This window comes from Lemur catta, chromosome 4 (assembly GCF_020740605.2).
Source record: "Lemur catta isolate mLemCat1 chromosome 4, mLemCat1.pri, whole genome shotgun sequence".
NCBI classification, from domain to species: domain Eukaryota; kingdom Metazoa; phylum Chordata; class Mammalia; order Primates; family Lemuridae; genus Lemur; species Lemur catta.
The window spans coordinates 54,959,692-54,983,429 of record NC_059131.1 but is presented as its reverse complement, the minus strand read 5'-3'; the positions used below and the strand labels follow the sequence as shown (position 1 = coordinate 54,983,429).

The window sequence follows — 23,738 nt, the reverse complement described above, 5'->3', positions numbered from 1 at the left end:
TGAATTTAAAAGGCTTTATAAAATTATTTCTTATATTGCTTATGTAGCTTTAAAATGTGTGTGTGTGACCCTGCAAAACTTAAAAAAGGAAACAAAAAGGAAGTTAAAAAGTTGGAGAGTTGGAGTTTTACAGGTTAATCCAGCAACTGTTTGGGCAAGCAGGCTTACATTTGTAGGACATAAGCATTCCTACCACCAGTGAAATGAAATCTACTGCCATGGAGTAAGGATGTTTCATGCGGCTTGATAATGGATAAAATCTCTCTCCTGATGCTTTTCTTCCTAATACTCTGATTTCATGCTCACCATGCAACTATCTATTGCTAGTTAACACATTAACTGCCATGTGAGTTGTATTTAACTCATGTTAGTTTTGAGCCCAGGGCCTAATGAATGATATGTAACTCACATGTTTCTTCACCTTGGAGTCGAGAGAACTATTTTTCAAATTGCATATAACTCATGTACAGAAAACAAGAAAAAATAACAATTTTTTCATTAAATTAGAAATAATAGTTTTGTTTTTGAAGTTTTTATTCTATGTTCTTAATAAAACACTGTGGCCCCAAGGAAAACAAATTTTTTCTAGTGTGGCAGTCAACGTGTTAAGAATCTTAGACATTTGGATTTTGAATTGTGGAGATGTATCAGCTATTCAAAAAATAAACAAACAAATATTCCCTTCTGCCTTCCCAGGGCCTACACTAACAACTATATCTTCTCTCTCCTATATGCGTAACCTCTCCCTCTTCACTAGATTCTTTCTGTGAACATTTAAACATGAACTAGACTCTCCAGTCTTTAAAGACAAATAGTTTTCATGCACTTCTCACCCCTCCGGTTTCTGTCTATTCCTGCTGCTTCCCTTGGCAGCTGGCCTCTTTGAAAGAGTTGTCTAATACTTAGTATCACCTACAATTCATCCTACCTCCATTTGGCTTTCACTCTCATGTCTTTCCATGGAAGCTACTCTCATTAAGGCCATAGGAAACCTCCATTGTCCTGAATTTTGTGGACACTTCTTCGCCTTCCTCTTACTTGACCTTTCAGCAGCCTTCTACATTGCCACTTTAATGGGAGTGTGTTAGTTTCCTGTGACTGCTATAACAAATTAACAAACTGGAGCCTTAAAACAACAAAATTTATTCTCTTACATTCTGGATAATTCAAGATGACCTCCTTATCTCAAGGCCCTTAATTTAATTACATATGCAAAGACCCTTTTTCCAAATAAGGTAGCCTTCAAAGGTTCCAGGGATTAAGACCTGGACATATCCTATCATTCAACCCACTACACAGAAGTTCTGTCTTTTCTTGATTCCTGTTATGCCACACTCTTCCCGCTTTCTTTTCAATTCTCTGATTTCTTCTCAGTCTCCTTTTCATATTATTCTCCTCCTGTCCCTGACCTTTTAAAATGTTCACATATATCAGGGCTGGGTCTTGGACCTTCTTTCATCTCATTTTGCATTTTCTCCCTAGTCAGTATCCTCTACTCCCATGACTTCAGTTACCATTTATATAAATGACTACTCCAACTTTCTATATTTAGCCAGACTTATGCTATTCTTGATGCATATAGCCAACCTACTTAACATCACCATTTGAGTGTTTCAGAGGCATTGCAAATTTAACATGTCCAAAATAGAACTCATCACCCTTTTTACCCCCACCCCCTTAACACCACCCAGGAAAAGTTTGCCCTTCCCACAGAGTTCCTTGGCTCGGTGAATGACATTACCATCCACCCAGTTGTTTGTACCAAAATTATCCTTGATATTTCTCTCAACCTGGCTCCCCACATCTAGTTCATCACCAAAAACCTCCTAAAATAGTTTTGGAGTCTGCCTACTTCTCTTCTTACTGCCATCATGTTAGTCCAAGCAGCCACCCTTTTTTCATGTACATTAGAGTATGAGCTGTCTTATTGGCCTTTCATTATCTACTCTTGCTCTCTCCAATCCATTTTCCACATGGCAGCCTAAGTGGTCTCAAAATAAGAGTTGAATCATGTCACAGAGCTGTTGAGAACTCCTTATAATGGCTTCCATTTCTTTTAGGATGAAATCCAAAATCCTTCATGTGGTTTCTTAAGGTCTGGTCCCATCTGCCTCTCCAACCTCATCTCTCTTCCTTGTAATTCTCTAGTGATCTGCCTACTCACCTTCTTTTAGTTCCTGAAAGTTCCTTCCCTCCTGCCTCTGAGTCTTTGCATATGCTTTTCCCTCTCCTCCTGTTGTTAGCCAACTTATATTCTTCAAGTATCCATGAAAATGTTTCTTGTTCAGGGAAACCTTTCCACTTCTGGACTAAATTAGATCCCCTTGTTTTCTGAAAGTTCCTTTTACTTCTTTTATAGCACTGATCATAATTATTCTTAAATATTCGCTTTTCTCTCTCCTGAAAAAATGTAAATACTCCCAGGGCAAAGACTGTACCCCATCAAAGCAAGAGTCAACAGTCAAACACAGTGCCTAGGATCAATAGACACTCAGATATTAATGAGTAAGTGGATCTAATATCCTACTTGCTAGGATGTAACTGAGAGAAGGAAAACGTGAATCCAGCGGTAGCATATTTGAAGTAAAATAAAATTTAAAACTGCCATCTGTAATATTTAATTCTAAAGATGGTATTAACCAGACTGAATGAAGTAATGAAACCGTAGGAAACAGAATAGGAGAGACTAGTTTTTGTATCAATTATTGAATAGAGGCCAGGTGTGGTGGTTCATGCCTGTAATCCTAGCACACGGGGAGGCCGAGGCGGGAGGATCACTCAAGGTCAGGAGTTCAAGACCAGCCTGAGCAAAGCTGAGACTCCGTCTCTATTAAAAATAGAAAGAAATTAGTTGGACAACTAAAAATATAGAAAAAATTAGCCGGGCATGGTAGTGCATGCCTGTAGTCCCAGCTACTCGGGAGGCTGAGGCAGAAGGATTGCTTAAGCCCAGGAGTTTGAGGTTGCTGTGAGCTAGGCTGACGCCACAGGACTCTAGCCTGGACAACAGAGTGAGACTCTGTCTCAAAAAAAAAAAAAAATTATGGAATAGACTTTTTCCAGGCAATTCGTTCGAAAGTCCCAAGTAATCTTCACAAACTGTTATCATGGCCACTGCAGGTTTATAGCTTCTGAAAAATCTTCTTTAGCCTCAAAGAATAGCTAGTTTTTGGTACGAGCATGTTGGATCTGAAAGTTGTGGCTGTTCAAAGTGTTGAACTGATGAAGCATGTATTCTTGAAATATCCTAGGTACATTAAAAGTCCCGCAGCTCTTTGTGGCTTAGAACTGAAGTCCCTATTTAAAGCCAAATATTTTAGACACAAACCCTTGACTATGATAAAGTGCTAAATCAACTGCTTAGCAGGCCTTAGCACCCCTCTGTTGACTATTAATGGAGCTGTGTGCTTTCCCATTTTCAGCCAAAGTGACAACCGTTATTTTCCATTTTCTGCCTGTTTGCCATGTATATAAGAGGGAAGGTGGGGTAGAGGAGGAATAAGTTTCAGATTGTTCTTAGGTCTCAGAATGCAATATAGTCACAGACCAGACATAAACTCCTTTATCTATCTTTGAGGTCTACTTCTCAAAGAACTGCTTCTCAAGCAGTAACCTATTTCAAAGTGTACATTTGTCTTCTTGATAGGTAAAAGGAAAGATGTGACAACTAGTGGTTTGTGTGGCAGAGCTTGAACACCCATATAAATTATCTGTAGCTAGGTAACAACTTACCTCAAAGCTTAGCAAGTAAAAAACAACATAGTTTCTGTGGGTCAGGAATCTGAGAGCTTAACTGAGTGGATCTGTGGGGCCGCTGTATCATCTGAAGGCTTGACTGGGGAAAGATGTATTTCTAAGCTCACTCACATGGTTGTTCATTTCCTTGTCACATGGGCCTCTTTGCAGCATAGCTAACAATATAGCACCCATTCTGATTCTTAATCCTATTTATGTAATCCAGCATTCTCCCCACCTGTAGAAGCTTTGGGCATATTTTCTTTGTCCCCACTGCACTAGACTTTTGTAATGATATGCCTTGATGTGGGTGAGGATCAAGTGAAATAATGAATGTGAAATGGTAAAATGGAATGGATAGAGAAACACAGTGTTCAAGCATGATGGGTGGTCAGCTGGGGAAGAGCTAGAATCAGAAGACATTACATGAAACCGGGAGCAGGAAAGTCAGGGAAGTCAATGGTGATCATCCTATCTTACCTGGTATGGTGTCTTTAAATGCCTTCCTTAAAAGTTACTAGTCTCCGGCAAAATCTCCCTATTCCTACACAGCTACTGAAGTCAGGGGGTACATTCAACACCAGTTCACTCTCATCCAGAAGGCTCACAAACCAGTGTTATTCTTGAACTAACCTAGCAATACGGAAAGGTTGCTGAACCCTTGAATGTGGTATCTTCTTTGGTCTTACTATCCCACTGTGTGAGTGTGTTTTTAAAAATGAGTTTGGATCAATCATATGCCTTGAATCAGAGCATAGATGTGAAAGTACTTCGTCAATTTTTTAAACGCTACAAATTAAGTTGTTAGATTGCTGCTGTTTGGAGAAACCAAACTTTCTGATTGTTTGCAAAACAAAAGTTGGATGATATAAAATACAAATTAACAGTATAAATACAAATTAACCTATTGTGAGAGAACTACTTTCCTAGTATTGACAATGCCATATCAGTGTTTTCAAATTTTTTTGAAATAGTTCCATTAAGTTCAGTAACATCTTAGTATATGTTGAGTTTATGGTAATTTTCCACTCCTTTTCTCATAAAAAGTGCATCCTGCTATTTGCTCCCTGTACTCCACCTTATTCTTGAATTAGAAGGGTTATTCTGTTCTTTCTTCCTCTGCCTTTCCTTTTTCCTTTACAATTGCGTACTTGGCATTTATTTTTCAGGCAAAGGCAGATATTTTAGAAAATTGAACTCTGATTTCTGATTTTCTGTGGATGGTTTCCATATTAATGGGAAAAAAAGTCACTGTGCTGATTGTAAACAATTGCCAAATAAATCTTTGGAAATATAATGTAGTATAACCTACTACCCAGCAAGTTGTAGCTGGAATACCCCACGTATTTATGCAGTTGCCCTGGCATTTAGGACAGACTTGCTTCTACCATTGTTATGCTGCATGTGGAAGTGTTAAAAATAAAGAACTGCTTTCCTCCCCTCCATAGCCTTACGGAATAGTTGTTACTGATCTGTATTTGGAATAGACATTGATTTCTTTTGCCTCTATCTAAAATACATTAAACACATATATTCGCCTTATTTTAACCTACAGTTAATTAAGTGGGTTCTGTTATAAATGAAATTCTTTTAAAACTATGTACCAATGAGCTATTTTTCCATCTGTTCTCTACTCTTTACAATTCTACCTTGTCTTTTTAGAATATTATATTTTTTCTTTCTTTCCTTCTTTCTTTCTTTCTTTCTTTCTTTCTTTCTTTCTTTCTTTCTTTCTTTCTTTCTTTCTTTCTTTCTTTCTTTCTTTCTTTCCTTTCTCTTTCTCTTTCTCTTTCTCTTTCTTTCTTTTTTTTGAGACAGAGTCTTGCTCTGTCACCTGGGCTAGAGTGCAGTGGCATCATCATAGCTCACTGCAACCTCAAACTTCTGGGTTGGAGAACTCCTGCCTCAGCCTCCCAAGAAGCTGGGACCACAGGCACATGCCACCACACCTGATTAAGTTTTCTGCTTTTTATAGAGACAGGATCTTGCTCTTGCTCAGGTTGGTCTCGAACTCCTGGCCTCAAGCAATCCTCATGCCTCAGCCTTCCAAAGGTCTAGGATTACAGGCCTGAGCCACTGTGCCTAGCAGAATATTAGATTTCTAATGTTCATAACAGGTTAGGAAATTACAACAGCAACAAAAAAAAACTTTAAAGGGATTAAGAAAGAATATTTTAGTGTATCTAGAAGCAGAGAAGAACTTTTTCATAAATGTTGCCAAGATGGAAATGAGCAGGGGAAATAATTTGTTAAAGGAAACTTAAAGAAGTCCCTAGGAGGGTTGCGGTGGGGTGGAGTGGGGATGGAATTGCGGTTGAGGGGGGATGGCATATAGAGAGAGAGTTGCCTAAGCACAAGTAAGCCTTGGGTATTTATGGATTCCTAATATTGTGGTGAGTTATAAAATGTATAAACTTCAATCTCACTTTTCAGGAGTTGAAAATCTAATTGGAAGGAGAAAATTTGTACATATGAAACAGAACAGTTTAGTAGTGTTAATGCCATACTCATTAGATACAATAGCTTAGAGTAGGGGGAAGTAGTGAGTAAAGACTCGAATGGTTCTTGAAGAATGGTTAAAATTTAGATAAAAAAAAAATATTCCAAATGATGCCAAAAACATCAAAATGAATTTAGAAGCCAAAGTAAACAATTTTTTAGTATATATACACTTTACAAAGCCATAGACATACACACACACAAATTTTAAATTTTTGCTGTAGACAAAAATTAAAGGCAGCAAATATTGTCACCAAAAATATTGAGCAAATAGAATGAGTAAAATATCTAGCTATAAATTTTTATTTAAAAATCACTTTATAAATATAATAAAAGTTTTTACAAAAGATAAGGAAAAGATACATACCCCAATAGAAAAATGGGCAAAGTACTTGAGCAGGAAAATTACAAAACAAGAACTATAAATGGCCAGTAAACATATCTCAAAATATTCAGCCTCAGTAAAAAAGAAATGCAAACAATAAAATGCAAGTTTTCTTTTATGAGATTGGCAGTGGTTTAAAAAATAATAATATTCACGAATGTGCAGGAACAGGCACTTACACACTACTGCGAATTTAAATTCCTATGGTGATGTGGCAGTAAATGAGGAGCCCTAAAAAAAAGAGCATACCTTCAAGTGTAGTAGTTCTATTTCTAGGAGATATCCTAAGGAAATCATTAGAAAAGATGAACACAAGAAGTTCGTCCAAACTTTATAATACAGAAACATTGAGAACCCCTGAAAAGATGATATGACTACATTAACATAGAAATGAGAAAAAGCAAATGATGGAGCATCTTGTATCACATGATCATATTACTACTGCGAATGGATACTTGTGGAATGTTTGTGTTTGTATCTGCATATACATAGGGGAAGTCAGGGAGGTGATATACATCACATTCTTAGTCATTCTTAACTCTGGATGGCTGGACAACTGATGACTTTTATTTTCTCCTTTTTAATTATAAATATGAATGTGTATTATTTTTTGAAATACATTTTAAAGAAAAATAGAGCTTGAGAATAAGGAGCAGGTGCTTACAATATTCATTAAGAATGCGTTTTCTCAAACTATTTAAACATTAAGGAAGCTGTAATGGTCTTATTAGGTTCTAGGACCTACAAGAATTTGGCATGGGAAGATTCCCACTCTTCCCACTCTGGCCCACTTATCTAGAAAGACTGAGCCTAGACATTTTTCTTTTAATTCTTAAAGAATTGTACATCTATATAGTTGATAGCTGCAAGACATGGTTGGTTTTATAACAGTTACAGACTAACAATTTCTGTTCATCTATAGTTAAAATCTTTGACTCATAACTTTAGAAGCTTCTGGAAGAGTGTGGATGTTATAGGTTTATGTTTCCTTGATCCTTATATTCATTTTATTCTTCCTTTTGCTCCTGTTTAGAGTCTGTCATAATGAATGGATCCAGTGTGGCAAATACATCACCTAGTGTAAAATCGAAAGAGGACCAAGGGTTAAATGGGCATGATGAGAAGGAAAACCCATTTGCAGAGTACATGTGGATGGAAAATGAGGAGGATTTCAACAGACAGGTAAAGAAAGAAATGGAAAGTTAATAATACATGCAACTTAACAGCTATAATATTTTACTCTCAGTCTGTTACAAAAGAAATGAGTACAGTTTGCTTTAGAATAACTCAAAAATACATGGAGGCCTCATCTGGGATGACCAGGAAACATCTTCAGCTGGTAAGAGACTCGAGTGATAGTACGTTAGAGGAAAGTATTGGTATCTTTCTACCATGCTGATTAAAAGAGGACACAAACACCAGACTAATCAGTTGATAGGTGAAAATCCTCACATGATGAGCCCATGTATAAACAAATAGGTTTGCATGTACCGCACACACACATTATGACATGCCCTTTAAGTATAGTTCGTATTACACAGTAATAGCTACAGCGAGGCCCTGCTTTCAGCCTCATTCTAGCTAGATTTGCTTATTGGATTTCCCTATGTGACTGTAAACCACTCCAGGAGATTCCTGGAATTTATTCAAACAGGACTCTCCCCAATCCCAGAGGATTGACTTAAAACCCTTGTATAAACCAAGGTGGCTGAGCTCCTTTATCCTGCCCTGATTCCAGCTTTAATCCTAGGAACCACTGTGGTTCCATAACTCTCTATAATGATCAGTATGAAACTAATGGCTTAAATTGTGGAGCATAAAAAACAGGATGGTAGTGAGGTTGTTTTTCTATACTTTGTGATTTGTTGCTTTCATTTGCTTATAGGAAATGTGAAACTCTGCATTTCATTTTGAAAATAAATGCAGACATAAAAGAAGTTTAAGAACTCTGAGTGAAGATAAATATGTTTGCCATGGGATTTTAGAAAGGTTGTGTTTGCCTCTTGTGTTGACTTTCCTGTTCCTGCCTGCCTTTATTTAGCTTCTGAATGGAAAATCCGTTGTTGAGAGCATAAACAATTTTTACTAGCTTTGGTAATACTAACATGCTCTGAACCCCACTGATCAGGATTGCACTGAGACCGTTAGGAGGCATATGTCTGAGCTGTGGGTTAGCTGTGAGCTTCTATATGTAAGAGTTTAGCAAACTGAAGCAGAGTGCATGGAAAAATGCTGGAAAACTAGGGGCTTGCAGAAACATGTACAAACACATATACATACACACATGCACAAAGAGATTGAGGAAAGACTATGTAGAAGCTTTAAAAATTTTAATAACTTGCTTCAGGAGAGCTAGGAAAGCAATGACCGCTATATCCTTGGCAGCTTCTAGTATTGCAGTAAATACCAGGCCCTAAGAAGACTGAACAGGTAAACAATTGTTTGTTCAATTCTCTTAACCCTAATATTTCTCAGGTAATACTAGCTTGCCAACATTATTTTGAAACTGTTATGTGATTTCAAGTGAGAGGATTGACTGTTTCAGAGAAATCTTTGTCCTTCACTGTCCAGGAGGGTTTAGGAATCTAGGATCTGACTGATGTCGGTTCTTTCTGTACACCTATATATTATTCTGTTTCACCATGGTGAATTGTACAGTTCTTACCACCACCAATCCCATGACAATACTAGTGTAGTTTTCATGGTAATGCAGAAATGGTTTTACAAATAATACACCTTAAATTGGATCTTAAGGAAGAAGAAATTGGTTTCTAGCTAGAAACCCTGATAAAATACCTTCCGACTTTCCAATAAAATATCTAAGAAAACATAGAATAAGATAGAAACAACTTATAACCTTGAAAACTGGGAGTGACATTCACCGGTCTGTTAAAAAGATTTTCATTGACTGTGAGCCTGCTAAAACTAGATTGAAATGTAGTTTTGAGGGGAAAAGGAGTTAAATTCTAATAAAAGGCAGTGTCACCCATTCAAGATTTTAGAAAGTATAACTCAGGAAAGAGGAGAAGTAAGACCTAACATACTAGTTATAACTGTGAATGGTTTATATCCCCTCCACACCTACACACACACACACACACACACACACACACACACACACAGAATTTTTAAGAGAGAAGAGAGAAAGACTCCATTGGGTTAAGGGAAAAAAAGAGCAAGTGGGGGGAATCTAATTATATGCAGTTTATAAGATACACTCTCACTCCAATCCATGCTATGAAAAAAGATGAAAAATGCTTAGTAAATTTTTAAATCTTATGGGTCTTTTAAATCTTATGGGTCATTTGTAACTAGGAGACTTTTTAAATCTAAGCTTCTGTTATTTTCCCATCGGTATTTAGTAAGTAAAAGTCAGGATAGATATATTCCAAAATGTCAACAATATTCATTCATGTATGGGTGTTGAGATTAAGCGCGATTTTTTTCCTTCCATTTGGTTTTCTTAGTTCTAATTTCTCAATTCTTAAGCAAAGAAAATGGATTACTTCTACAATAAAGGAAAAAGGTTCACATGTAAAGACCCAAAAAAAGAAATATCTGAAGTAAAATGCTTCAGAAAGGGAAAACATAAGAATGAGAAGAGAAAATGCCAGGAAATTTCAAACACAAAAAAAGCAATATCAATACTGGACAAAGTGGAAATTGAAGGGAAAACTATTAAATCTCATTAAGATAAATTCCACAATGAAGATTTTATATTTATGAATGTTTTTTCAAGTAACATAGCAATGAAATAAAGGAAAAATGTTGTAACAGGAAAGAATCCGCATCCTAGGCTGGGCACGGTGGCTCATGCCTGTAATCCTAGCACTCTGGGAGGCCGAGGTGGGAGGATCACTTAAGGTCAGGAGTTTGATACCAGCCTGAGCAAGAGCAAGACCCCGTCTCTACTAAAAAAAGAAAGAAATTAGCTGGGCATTGTGGCGCATGCCTGTAGTCCCAGTTACTGGGGAGGCTGAGGCAGGAGGATTGCTTGAGAGCAGGAGGTTGAGGTTGCTGTGAGATAGGCTGACACCACGGCACTCTAGCCTGGGCAACAGAGTTAGACTCTGTCTCAAAAAAAAAAAAAAAAATCCACATCTTAGTGGGAGACCTTAATTTTTATACATTTATTCATTCAGCAAGTATTTATTGAGCCAGATAATGTACTAGATGCTCTGACTGATTGAAGAGGCAAAATATTATAAGAATATGGAGCATTTATATAAAAGAATCTTGATTTAATTAATATATATCAACGTTTGCAAATACATTATTTTTAATACCACTAGAACATTTATAAAAAGCCATTATCTATCTATCAGGCTGCATAGAAAACTTTACTATAAAGTACAAATTGTACAGACATATTCTCTGGCCATGGAGAATTAAATTAATAGCAAAAAATCATGAACTATTCAGAAAAAAAATTTTTCAATTGTCAATAAACTTGGGTTAAAGAGGATATCAAAACCATAGTTACAAATGATATGAAAATTAGTGACACTGAAAATATTAATATCAAATCTGAGGGATATGGCCAAAGCTATATAGTAGTTGCTAGGATAATAGGCATGAGGCACCATGCCCAGCTTGCGAATATAATTTTTTTCTACACTACTGTACATGATGAAAGTTATACTCCAAGAAACAATGGAAAGGAATGTACTAGAAGATAAAGAGTACTTATATCTGAGTGGCAAAATTGTATATAATGGATATTTTCCCTTTTTTTCTAAATTTTTATAATGGCAAGAATGTAAACTCTAAAAACTTTTTAGAAAGGCATCTTGACCTTCTGCATCTGAACTGTGTTTCTTAGTTTATATTTTTTCTTGTTAATATATGTACTGGTACGATGAAATTTCAGCCATACCGTGGAGATATTGTGGATTCAGTTCCAGACTACCACAATAAAGCAAATAACACAATAAAATGAATTTTTGGTTTCCCAATACATATAAAAGTTATATTTACACTATATTGTAATCTGTTAAGTGTCCAAAAGCACTATGTGTAAAACAATGTACATATGTTTATTAAAAAATACTTTATTGCTAAAAAATGTTAACCATCATTTGAGCCTTCAGCAAATCATAATCTTTTTGCTGGTGGAGGGTCTTGCCTCAATGTTGTTGGTTGCTGACTGGTCAGGGTGGTGGTTGCTGAAGGTTAGAGCGGCTATGGCGATTTCTTAAAATAGGACACCAATAGAGCCAAGCACGGTGGTACGTGCCTGTAGTCCCAGCTACTTGGGGAGGCTGAGGTGGGAAGATCACTTGAGCCCAAGAGTTTGAATCGTAGTGAAATCCTGTCTCTATATAGGAAGTAAATTTTTTTTAATTTTAAAATTAAAAAAAGATAAAAATGAAGTTCGCTGCATCGATAGACTCTTCCTTTCACAAAATATTTCTCTGTAGCATACAATGCTGTTTGGATACCATTTTACCCACAGTGAACTTGTTTCAAAATTGGAGACAATCCTCTTAAAACCCTGCTGCTCCTTTATCAACTAACTTTATGTAATATTCTAAATCCTTTGTTGTCATTTCAACAGTGTTCACAGCATCTTTACCAGGAGTAGATTCCATCTTAAGAAATCACTTTCTTTACTTGTTTTTAAGAAGCAGCTCCTCGTCCATTCAAGTTTTATCATGAGATTGCAGCAATTCAGTCACATCTTCAGGCTCCACTTCTAATTCTAGTTTTCTTGCTATTTCCACCATACCTGCAATTACTTCCTCCACTCAAGTCTTAAACCCCTCAAAGTCATCCATGAGGATTGGAATCAACTCCTGTTAATGCTGATATTTTGACCTACTTCCATGAATTACACATGTTCTTAATGGCATGTAGAATGGTGAATTCCTTTCCAGAAGGTTTTTAATTTGCTTTGCCTAGATCCATCAGAGCAATCAGTATCTATGGCAGCTATAGCCTTACTCAATGTATTTCTTAAGTAAGACTTGAAAGTCAGAATTACTCCTTAATCTGTGGGCTGCAGAATTGATGTTGTGTTAGCAGGCATGAAAACAACATTAATCTCTTTGTACATTTCCATCAGAGCTTATTGGATAACTAGATGCATTGTCAATGAGCAGTAATATTTTGAAAGGAATCTTTTTTTCTGAGCAGTAGGTCTCAACAGTGTGCTTAAAATATTTAGTAAACTGTGCTGTCAACATATGTGCTGTCATCTTGGCTTTCTTGTTCCATTTATAGAGCACAGGCAGAGTAGATTTAGCACAATTCTTAAAGGCCCTAGGATTTTCAAAATGGTAAATGAGCATTGGCTTTAACTTAAAGTCATCAGCTGCACGAGCCCCTAAGAAGAAAGTCAGCCTGTCCTTTGAAGCTTTGAAGCTAGGCATTGACTCCTCTCTAGCTATGATAGTTCTAGATGGCATCTTCTTCTAATAGAAGGCTGTTTTGTCTGCATTGAAAACCTGTTGTTTAGTGTAGCCACCTTCATCAATTCTCTTAGCTAGAACTTTTAGGTAACTTCTATATCAGCACTTGCTGCTTCACCTTGTACTTTTATGTTATAGAGACTTAAATCTTGTGAACCAACCTCTGCTAGTTTCAAACTTTTCTTCTTCAGCCTTCTCACCTCTCTCAGCCTTTATAGAATTAGAGAGAGTTAGGGCTTTACTCTGGATTAGGCTTTGGCTTAAAGGAATGTTGTGGCTGGTTTGGTCTTCTATCCAGACCACCTGACTCATGTTAAATCTTGTGGCTAGGAAATATTTTATTGTTGTTATTTAAGCACTGTATAGCGATCTAATTTACTTGAGATCAGAAAATGTGTGGCTGATTGTAATGTTGAAATACTATTTTTTTTTTTTTTTTTTTGAGACAGGGTCTCACTCCACCCAGCTGTAGTGCAGTGGCACAATCATAGCTCACTACAGCCTCGAATTCCCGGGCTCAAGCAATCTTCCATCCCCAGCCTCCCAAGTAGTGAGGACTATAGGTGCAAGACTCTGCACCTGGCTAATTTTTAAAAATTTTTTTGTGGAGACGATATATTGCTGTGTTGCCCAGGCTGGTCTCAAACTGGCCTCAAGTGATCCTCCTACCTTGGCTTTCCAAAGTGCTGGGATTGCAGGCATGAGCCATTGTGCCTGGACAAAATACTATTTTTAAGTCTTGCTACCAGTGACTTTTCCTCTGAATTCTTTAGGTAACCTTATAGGCTAATTTGGGTAATTATTTTTTCTTGACCTCCCTTCTGGTGGTGGCGCTGGTGAGCTATGAATCTGTCACCAGGCAGCCTGCAGGAAAGAAATGGCCAAATGTGAAGCAAGAGGCCTGTCAGTCACACTAAAATCTGCAGAGTGAACCACACTCTTTATAAGAGTTAATGTATGCAAAGAAGTGTAAAATATCCTAGATATACATTGCTTTGGTTTAGGGCAATGTTTAAGAAATAAGGAGTTGTTTAAATATTTGTGTATTTCATCTTATTTTGAAAGAATATACTCCATTGATTATATAATTTTCTAGTGGTGTGCCGAAAAGTATTCTTTAATAAAGTCTTTCAAAGGTTTTGAAAGTGTTTTTCTCCCTTGGGGGTCTTTTTTACCAAAGACCCAAAAAGTGGGCCAGAAGCTGAGAGAACTGGTTTTATTTAATCTCTACTATCTAGGTAGTACATTAGTAACATCCTTCCCGTATCTTTTTCATACTTTTTGTAAAATGGGAAAGTTAGGAAGGGTTGCATCTTAACAAGATTGAGAAAAGAATTTCAAGCTCTAAAATGATTTTCCGGCCGGGCGCGGTGGCTCACGCCTGTAATCCTAGCACTCTGGGAGGCCGAGGCGAGTGGATCGCTCGAGGTCAGGAGTTCAAGACCAGCCTGAGCGAGACCCCGTCTCTACTAAAAATAGAAATAAAAATTATCTGGACAACTAAAAATATATATAGAAAAAATTAGCCGGGCATGGTGGTGCATGCCTATAGTCCCAGCTACTCGGGAGGCTGAGGCAGTAGGATCCCTTAAGCCCAGGAGTTTGAGGTTGCTGTGAGCTAGGCTGACGCCACGGCACTCGCTCTAGCCCAGGCAACAAAGTGAGACTCTGTCTCAAAAAAACAAAAAATAAATAAATAAATAAATAAAATGATTTTCCGTAAGTATCATTTATCTAAATGGAAAATATCTGTGTCATATATAAGAGATCTTAGATGATCTATGAAGAGCTGGAATTTCTGCTATTTTGAACGATTTCCTCAGTCTTCTGATGGAATTTGGTTGAAAAAAACTAAAAATTACATTTTATCTAGCCAGTCATTAGAAGCACCTTAATTCTTAGATCTCACACGAGAACATTCTTAATTGCAGAGTAATAACCTCTGAAGGAAAGAGGTGGAGAAAAAACTGGAAGGGATGAGTCCCACTGAGACAGTAAGTCTGAGCTGCTCCCTTTGCTTGCTAGGTTGAGGAGGAGCTGCAGGAGCAAGACTTTTTGGACCGCTGCTTCCAGGAGATGCTGGATGAAGAAGACCAAGACTGGTTTATTCCGTCACGAGACCTGCCTCAGGCCATGGGACAGCTGCAACAGCAGTTGAATGGACTGTCTATCAGTGATGGGCATGATTCTGAAGATATTTTGGTAAGAACCATATGTAGTTCTACATGGGATGTAGTGGAAAGAATATAGGATTTGGAGTTACAGACTCCCATTCTGACCCTATAGCCTTCAACAAGTCTCTGGAGCCCTCTGAGCTGCTGTTTCTTCCCTCCTCATATGGGCATTGATAAGGGGGTGCTTTGAAAACATTTGCCCCTCATAAAGCACTATGAAAACATTATTGTTGCCAGCATCCCAACTTTTATTTTCTAGTGGGCTTTTCAAAGTAGAATTGAGATTAAGGATAAAAATTTGAACAGTGAAGAGACTTCTTTTCAAATTATCATTTGCTGCTGTCCTTCTCCTTTACTGTGCCCCAAATTTGTATTTAATATAGTTCTGAATGATTCTGTTATAAAAATTGTTTGCTCATTTTAGAAGGAACATAATCCTGAGGGGCTACCTTCCGCTTATAATTATAAAACCAGATAAATGAATTTCCTTCCTTACATGTTTATGCAATATCAGAATTCTGTGAACAATATAGTTCTCACATAACTCACATTCTGAATGATCGTGCCCTGCAGCTTGCTAAGGTTTTGGATATTCACGAGGGAGTAGAGAACCAAAGAAAGTACAGAAAGATGAAAAAAAAACAGAGGTGGTAACCAAAGTGGTTGGATGGAATACCCTGATTTTCACGAAGTTAAAGTACTCAATGAATTGAAAAATTCTTTTTGGAATCAAACTTACAGTCCTCTGATGTGATTTTGGAAAGCATCAGGAAGGGAACAGGAGTTTAAAGCAGGAAGGAGATGATGAGCTTGCTCAGGTGTGAGTATGACAGGACCTGTTGAGAGTAGCCCATCAATGACAGCCTTAATTACAAGGAATTTTCTTTCTTTCTCTCCCTAAAATTAAGGGGAATGTACTGATAATAATAGAAACAGGGAGAAAATAAGTTTTAAAGTGCAGCTTGCTTTGGGATTTACTAATATTATCTTTTCATTCTTCTTTCAGAGCAAAAGTAACCTGAACCCAGATGCCAAGGAGTTTATTCCAGGAGTGAAGTACTGAGCCTACAGAAAGCTTTGAGGAGGACTTGTCTGTCCCCATCTGGGGATATGATGCACAACAAGGCGGAGCCGAAGAGGGGGGTGGGGTGGGCGAGGGGTACACAGCAGGGAAGGGAAATGGTGGTTTAATGATACTGTGACTCTGAGTAGTGTGCTCAGTCTTACTCTACAAGCCTCTGAGTATTTCTCTTTTGTTCTGCTGACTTTTGTTTGAAGCAGTTTCCTTTTTTGTTTTGTTTTTTAATTAGCTCTAGTTAAGGAAACTGCATTTTTCCCCCTTCTTTAGGAATGTTCTGCTGTGTGTGTTTAAACAAAATAAGCTGACCAAGAAAAACTGGGTGTTTAAGAAATGCCCTTCTCACCCTGCTGTATACTTAAGGGGCAGTGAACACCTGGAGAGCTACTTGTGGAGTATGTTAAGTGATGGGAAAAGGGATGAGCAGAAGCAGCAAGGGGTACAACCAGACCATGAGTCTCCACTCCCCTGACCCTTGGGGTTTCCTGTCATGGACTGGGATTGCCAATGGCCTGCCAAGCCCATGTCTCCCTGCCCTGAACCCATTCGAGAAAACACAGACTTAATGTACTTGATTTACAGTAACTCTTTTTATGGTTGATGAAAAGTTATAATCCGAATGGGAGGGCTATGATGATGATTGTCACTTGAGTCATTTAGTTACTGTTGTCCCATCTTAACCTCTGTTTACAGCTACCATCAGATTCACCATTTACAAGTAATAGCACTAGGGTTGATTTGCCACCTCCTCCCTCATGGTGTTAATTCCCCTGTCTCCTTTCCACCCCACCCTACTCTGTTTTTCAGAAAAGATATTGTTACCAAAGGCATGTGAGGGGACTTCTGTGCTGGCCATCAGCAGAAGCTAGAGAAGTCGTCCTTTTGAATCCTGTTAGTTGTGTCTTAATTTGGACAATTTATTTCTTTTCCAGCCCCCATCAACACTTGGTCCTCCTGGTATCTTTATCAGACAAGCATATGCAATTTTTCAAGGAAATATATTTTTCAGGCCACTAGCAAGAAGCTCAATTCGGTTTGGATGCTTGTCGCCATCTTAACAGAATTGTGGAAAGGAACTCAAAAACAACCCAGGAGAGTGAGTCCTGCTTGACCCATGTGACTGTTACCTGACCTTCCAGGATATTTTCCGTTATAAAATATTACTGTTCCTACATACACGGCTTTGTGAGTTTCCTAGGTTGTTGGCCTCTCTGGGTATGTCCCTTTTGTCTTTCTTGCTTATAACTCACTGGGGTCTTTTGCTGATACTTCTAAGGAACTAAAGTGGGCACCAAGAGTTACCTTTGTGTGCAGAGATGTAGGTGGCAGCATAGTGTGTAAAAGAGAGTGCATCCAGTCCTGGCCATTGTCCCAGGACAAGGACCTGTGGAGGCCTGAGCATGACAGTGGCTTCTGTCTGACTGCTGCTGTGCTGTGTAATAGGCCTATAAGGAAAAGATCGTGTAACTTGAAATAAAGTCAGTGTAAATTCAGTATGTGAATGTGGGACAGAGGTTGGAAGGAAAGGACTAGTATCTAGAAAGCTGAAGAAATTCTTTTTCTTATGAGTTTCCTTGTTGACTTTTGAATGGCCACAGACTAATGTCAATGCCAGATTTAAAATACAAATTCACATCTTTTTCCTCACTTGATTCTGTAGGATGGCATCATTTGAGAAGTGGCCTTCCTTGTTAGGTCATGTGTCATAGGAGAGTAGCTTAGGGAACTTGTATTGGCCAGACATACATGTTAATTCCCAAAGCCTCTACCTCAAGAGAATGAAATTGTTAACTCTTTTTCAGAGAGGGCTATGAATAAAGAAACTTCTTCATTCCAGGTTCAGCTTTTACCTGGGATTGTCGCCTCTGATAAAGAGAGGGCATTGGAAATGCTTGAGTAGAGGAAATCTCTCTCTTCCGAGGCTGCTTGTCCTTCAGTCTCCATTAGCCTGTTTTGGAAATGTGTTAGGATTGCAGAAAGAAACGGGCTCATCTTTCCTTCTGCTGTGCTGGTCCATCTCAGATGTCAGTCTTCAGCATGGTTTCACAAGGCTTATTTGGTCAGGACTAAGAAAACTTCCTGCCAGTAGAGCATGGAAGCTGAGGGCTGGAGGTTCCAGTCCTATTCAGAGTGTGCTGACTCCAGGTTCAGGAAGCAGCTAGCAAGGTGACTCCTTTTATACTATGTAAGACTTGTGCATCCAGTTCCTTTCGTAGCCCAACTCTTTTGCCGTCTATTTTATGTTGTGAGGTGGGAGCACAGTTATCAGCCACATCACAGGCTCAGCTATAGTTAGAGTTTGCCACTTTCTCAGCAAAAAATGCCTGTGGGTCTCGTTGGAGCTTCACTGGGGAAAGGCTGGAAGCCTCTGTCTGTCTCAGACTTTCCTTATAGGAGAAATTCTGGGTGCAAGCCAGGCTGGACACCTTTACCCTTTAATGGTGAGGTTTGTATTTATAAGTGATAATTTTGATGTTGAATTTCAGCCACTACTCTGTTCTAACTTTTTTTATTGGCAACTGGAAGTTTGAGAATTTGTATAGAAATGAAACACGTATTTTTAACAGTTGCCAGTCTGGCTGGTCCCAGTGTTTATTAGTGATTGATTTCTGATTATTGTGACTATTCTGATTATTTATTTGGCTCTAAACCTCCAAGATGAAAATAATTTTCTCTCTTTCTCTTCAAGGAAAAACAAATACAAAAGAATGCCTTTTCAGTTTCTCCAGGCCTTTGAACTGCAGCAGAAAATTCAAGGATACAGTCTAGGCCTGTGCACAGGCAGCTCTGGGTCTTTGGGCCAGTTTCTGACTACAGGAGTTGACTTGGGAATCACATAAGGTCAAACCAGAAGAGATCGTAAAGGAAAGGCTGGACCTTTGTAGCCTCATTAGTTTCCAAAGTCCTAGCAGCTGGGGTCTCTTTAATTAAGGTTGTAGTGCTAACCATGTCTTAAAAACAAATGTTTTTAGTGGAACACTAAGCAGCATTTTCCAAATTGTTTATTGTTATAATGGCAAAGTTTTGGCTGATTTTGGAGATGCTGGTAAGTAAGGAAGTCAGGTGACTACTCTGGCAGTTAACACATGTTAGAGAGAAAAGTTGTGTGAAGAGATAGCCAAAGAAAACAGCCTGAATGAATCTTCTTGCATTAGGACTGCTGCAAACCCCATGCAGTCTACCCTGCTGTGACTGGAGGGGCAGGCCTTCTTCAGTAAGGGTCCCACCATTACAGGCTAATAATCTTTCTGCATTTAGTTGATATTGAGATATGGGAACCAGTAGAGACCTGACAAATCTGTCCAAGATTTGGAGATGTCCACCTACTGACTATCCCCGGCCACTCTTCTCTGGGATAATGTAAACATCATTAGTTTGGGAAGTGGGTGAAGAAAACAGGATTGATCCTGATTTGGTGTATAGGGGATCTTGAGCTCCTACCTCTGCCCACAGTTGCCCATGTGAATCATTTCACTGCTCATTGCCCATTGGGATCATTAGTTCTGCTGGTCTCGCCACTGTATAGTACCCTGAGTACCTTCTGCCACCACCGTTCTGCTGCCTTGTGAATTTCATCCCTGGACTTGGTTAATCAGAACTTGGAAAGGGTTTTTTGTTTTTGTTTTTTCCTTTGTTTTAATCTTCTTCTGTATTGAAGCTGCTATTGGTGACAGGGACAGGGGAGCGGGAAGCCAACCCAAGGAAACATGCAAGTTTCCTGTGTACTACTTGGCCTTCTGCCCTCACTGCACAACCCCTGCTGCTGTTCCCAGTCTGGTTTTTAGGGGGGTCGTGGGAATAGGACAGCTGGATACACTGATCTCTACAGGGTGTCAGCCAAGAGATTCACATTGACTGTTTCCAGGAGACAAGAGAGAAATGTGTAAAGGGACAGGTACACTATATTTTAAAAGAAAAAGGCCCTTCAGATTTTGTTACGTCAAGTTTCATCTGTGACATTTGCTGAGCTTTCTTCTCCAATCCTACCTTCTTACTAGCTACCTTTTACTTAAAAATAATAAACATTCTAGGCTACTTAATACTATAAAAAATAGATAATAGTAAAAATTTTGAAATATTTTACTAATTTACAGTTGTTAAAATGTATGTACTATAAAATAGTAAAATATTTCACTCTGTAAATCAACACTAAGTAATAATCCTGTCCTGTTGATTGTGAGCCTTCAAAAATATTTAATGCTTGAAGGGTGGTTTTAGAGGCAGGGGAGTCCTTTTTTAAAAAAACAACTTTAATGAGGCATATTTTAACATACCATAAAATTCATTTCAGGTGTACAATTCAGTGATTTTAGTAACTTTCTTTAGTGGTGCAGACATAACCATTACTGAGTTTTAGGACATTTTCATCCCTTCCAGTAAGATCCTTCATATTTGTTATTACAGTCAATCCCTGTTGCCACTCCCAGCTCTAGGCAACCACTAATCTAGTATTATTTTCTGTCTCTATAAATCTGCCTTTCCTGGACATTTTGTATCAGTGGAATCATACAACATGTGGTCTCTTGCATCTGGCTCTTTTCACTTAGCACAATATTTTTGAGGTTCATCCATGACATGTAATATGTTTTGGTAATTCCTTTTATTGCTGAGTAGTATTTCATTGATAGATAACCACATTTTGTCAGCAGAGACCCTTTTAAACTTGGATTTCAATTTCTTGTGGTCTAAATGGAACCCTCGAACATAGGACTTGTAGGGGAAGCTGCTGTGCATGTCAAAAGAACTACTTATCAGAACCTGCTTTGTCATCCCAAGCTCCACATAAGGAGCCTGAACTGCTGCAGAATTTTTTAAATAATTTTGCAACTTCTTTTTTATAAGGAACTTTTGTGCTACTACATGTCAGGATTTTTAACACACCTGATAAATCCATTTAATGAGTATGAGCATGTGTTTGAGTGGACAAGAAAGTGAAACCATCGATTCTGTATTGGGTATTGTTTCCTCCCTCAGACTGGACAGGGGAAATCTCTGAACTTCTGAATAGAGTATTATGTCTCCATTTACAGAGCTAAACATGTATTAAAGATTGTGCTGCCTTTGTTGTATAGATTTGAGGGAGGGGGACCCACAGCAAAGGCAGAGAAGGGAGAGGTAGTGGAGCTTCTGGAACAAGAAGCCCAGAGGGCCTGTGTATGGCTGCCCAGCGGTGGGAGTGGATGGTGAAGTGCCGACGGCACCTCCAACAGGCTCAGAAAGTCTGGACTTTTGACCCTTATCCCTGTTTCACAAGTGTTTAAAAGCTGTTTTTGCTTTTGGTTTTCTCCTAAATAATCATTACATGGTAGGTAGTTATTAATCCTTCTTTGGGGGAGGGACAAGGCTTTAAAAGTGAAGAAAATAATTTTCATAAAAATATCAAAAATGGAAAAAAGTTACTTTGTAAAAAATTTGCTATACAAACTAAATGGCAGCTGTTGAAAATCTCAATAAAATGAAAATAAAATGCATTTGCTAGCAATGGTACCCTTTTGCCTAAGGAAGGGGCATGAAATATCATACTGGGCGGGGGGGATATGTGTGGTGTTATGTGTGTGAGAGACGTTTTGTCTAAAGATGGATCACAGTTTTAGTTGCATAATTTTCCTTACAAATAGGGTTACAAAGTGGTAAAAAGCATGTGTGTAGAAGTCACAGATGTAAGTGAATCTCACCTTTATTATTTTCTTTGTGCCTTCAGCCTGAACCTGTTTATTGGTAAAGGTATGACACCTCTTCCCCCACCAAGCTATAATGAAAATTAGAATTTAATTTTGAAATACTGCCTGGCACATAATAGGCACTTAATACATGGTAGCCAATGGTGGCAATGATACGTACAGCTTTGAATGAAGAGATAGTAACAGGGAATCTTTGGGCTAGAAGGAAACTGGATAGTTGTCATTTGCCTGTTTCCAGACAAAACTGACCCCTACCTAGAAATCGAATGAAGGGATTCTGGCACTCCCTTTCAACTACTGAACAAGTTTGAGAGCCTGCAATGCACCAAACATTGTCTTAGGCATTGGAGGCTACTGGGTTAACATGCAGTGGTAGTCCCTGCTGTTGTGAAGGCAACAGTGGGTGACTGAGACTTACTTTAATTTACACCTATTGAATCTCCCAGTGATTTCTTGAGGGGCTTTATCATATGATAAAGAGATACAGGACCAGACCAGGGCACACTGGTTTTACTTTGAGCCCTATCATTTCTTTGCCTTCTTCCTAAAACCAGGGGCAGGGAAATCTGAGCTGACTTGCCTACTTATAACTTTTTGAGATACCGTAGTTATAGTTATGTGTATATAGGGCTGATCTATTAGAGTGTAACATCCTCAAAGATATGAATGATGTATTCATTTTTTTAATTTCATTAAACTTCATTGAAGTATAATACATTATAGAAAAGTGCAGATATTTTAGGTGTGCAGTTCCGTGAATTTTCAGTAACTGAAAGTATATTTTTAATCCATAGAGCGCTATCACATCTAGAAGACATTCAATAAATGTTTGCTGAATGAAATGAGACAGGTGGGGCTGTGCTGTCCATGAGATCACACAGGTAAAGGCAGGGCTAGCCTCATTCAAGTCCAGTGCTTGTTCCAAGCTCTTCTGCCTTGTCACAGGGCTGTTACGAGCTCAAATAGGATGAATGTATACATCTCTAATACCTTGGTAGTATAGAATCTCATGAATTGCTCCTGACATCTTGTTGGGGAAAGAAGAGTGTAAGTTTAAAATTAAACAGGGAGAAACTCATCAAAAATCACTTACAATTTTCAGCACTAAAATCTGTGTAATAGAGCCTTACTGAGGAATAACCTCATCACATCTCTTACATGTGATAGGAACACATCTGACCTTACAGTTTTAAATATTGCCTTTATTTTTTCAACTAACATTTACTTAACACTATGTGCTGGGTCTAAAAAAGATGTGCTCCTCACTCTGCTCTAAAACCTCCACTGTCCAATTGTAATTGTAGAGTCTAGACACAGGGTGATTGTCATGAACTTAAAGGATGTAAGTAGGTCTCAGTATTTATAAACTCTTTTCACCGAAATACTGCTTGATCCTCAATGTAAGAGCATATTTTTAAAAATCTCCAAAGCTCACCACTCATTAATAACTCAATAAGAACTATGGGGCCGGGCGTGGTGGCTCACGCCTGTAATCCTAGCACTCTCGGAGGCAGAGGCAGGCAGATTATTTGAGCTCAGGAGTTCGAGAGCAGCCTGAGCAAGAGCGAGACTCCGTCTACTAAAAATAGAAAGAAATTATATAAACAGCTAAAAATATATATAGAAAAATTAGCCGGGCATGGTGGCGTATGCCTGTAGTCCCAGCTACTCGGGAGGCTGAGGCAGGAGGATCGTGTGAGCCCAGGAGTTTGAGGTTGCTGTGAGCTAGGCTGACACTACGGCACTCTAGCCTGGGCAACAGAGTGAGACTCTGTC

The 23,738-nt window shown here is 38.4% G+C and overlaps 1 protein-coding gene across 6 annotated transcripts in view; it reads left to right on the top strand.

Annotated features, from left to right (window-relative positions):
- PAIP2B (poly(A) binding protein interacting protein 2B) overlaps positions 1–21,752 on the top strand; it is a 65,753-nt gene extending 44,001 nt beyond the window's left edge. For all 6 annotated transcript variants that reach the window (XM_045549819.1, XM_045549824.1, XM_045549820.1 and 3 more), the window contains 3 exons: positions 7,653–7,801; positions 15,055–15,231; positions 16,210–21,752. In XM_045549819.1, the coding sequence (XP_045405775.1) occupies positions 7,653–7,801; positions 15,055–15,231; positions 16,210–16,266 (383 nt within the window). In that variant the 3' untranslated portion in view covers positions 16,267–21,752. The remainder of the gene's footprint in view (positions 1–7,652; positions 7,802–15,054; positions 15,232–16,209) is intronic.
- Positions 21,753–23,738: the final 1,986 nt, after the last annotated feature.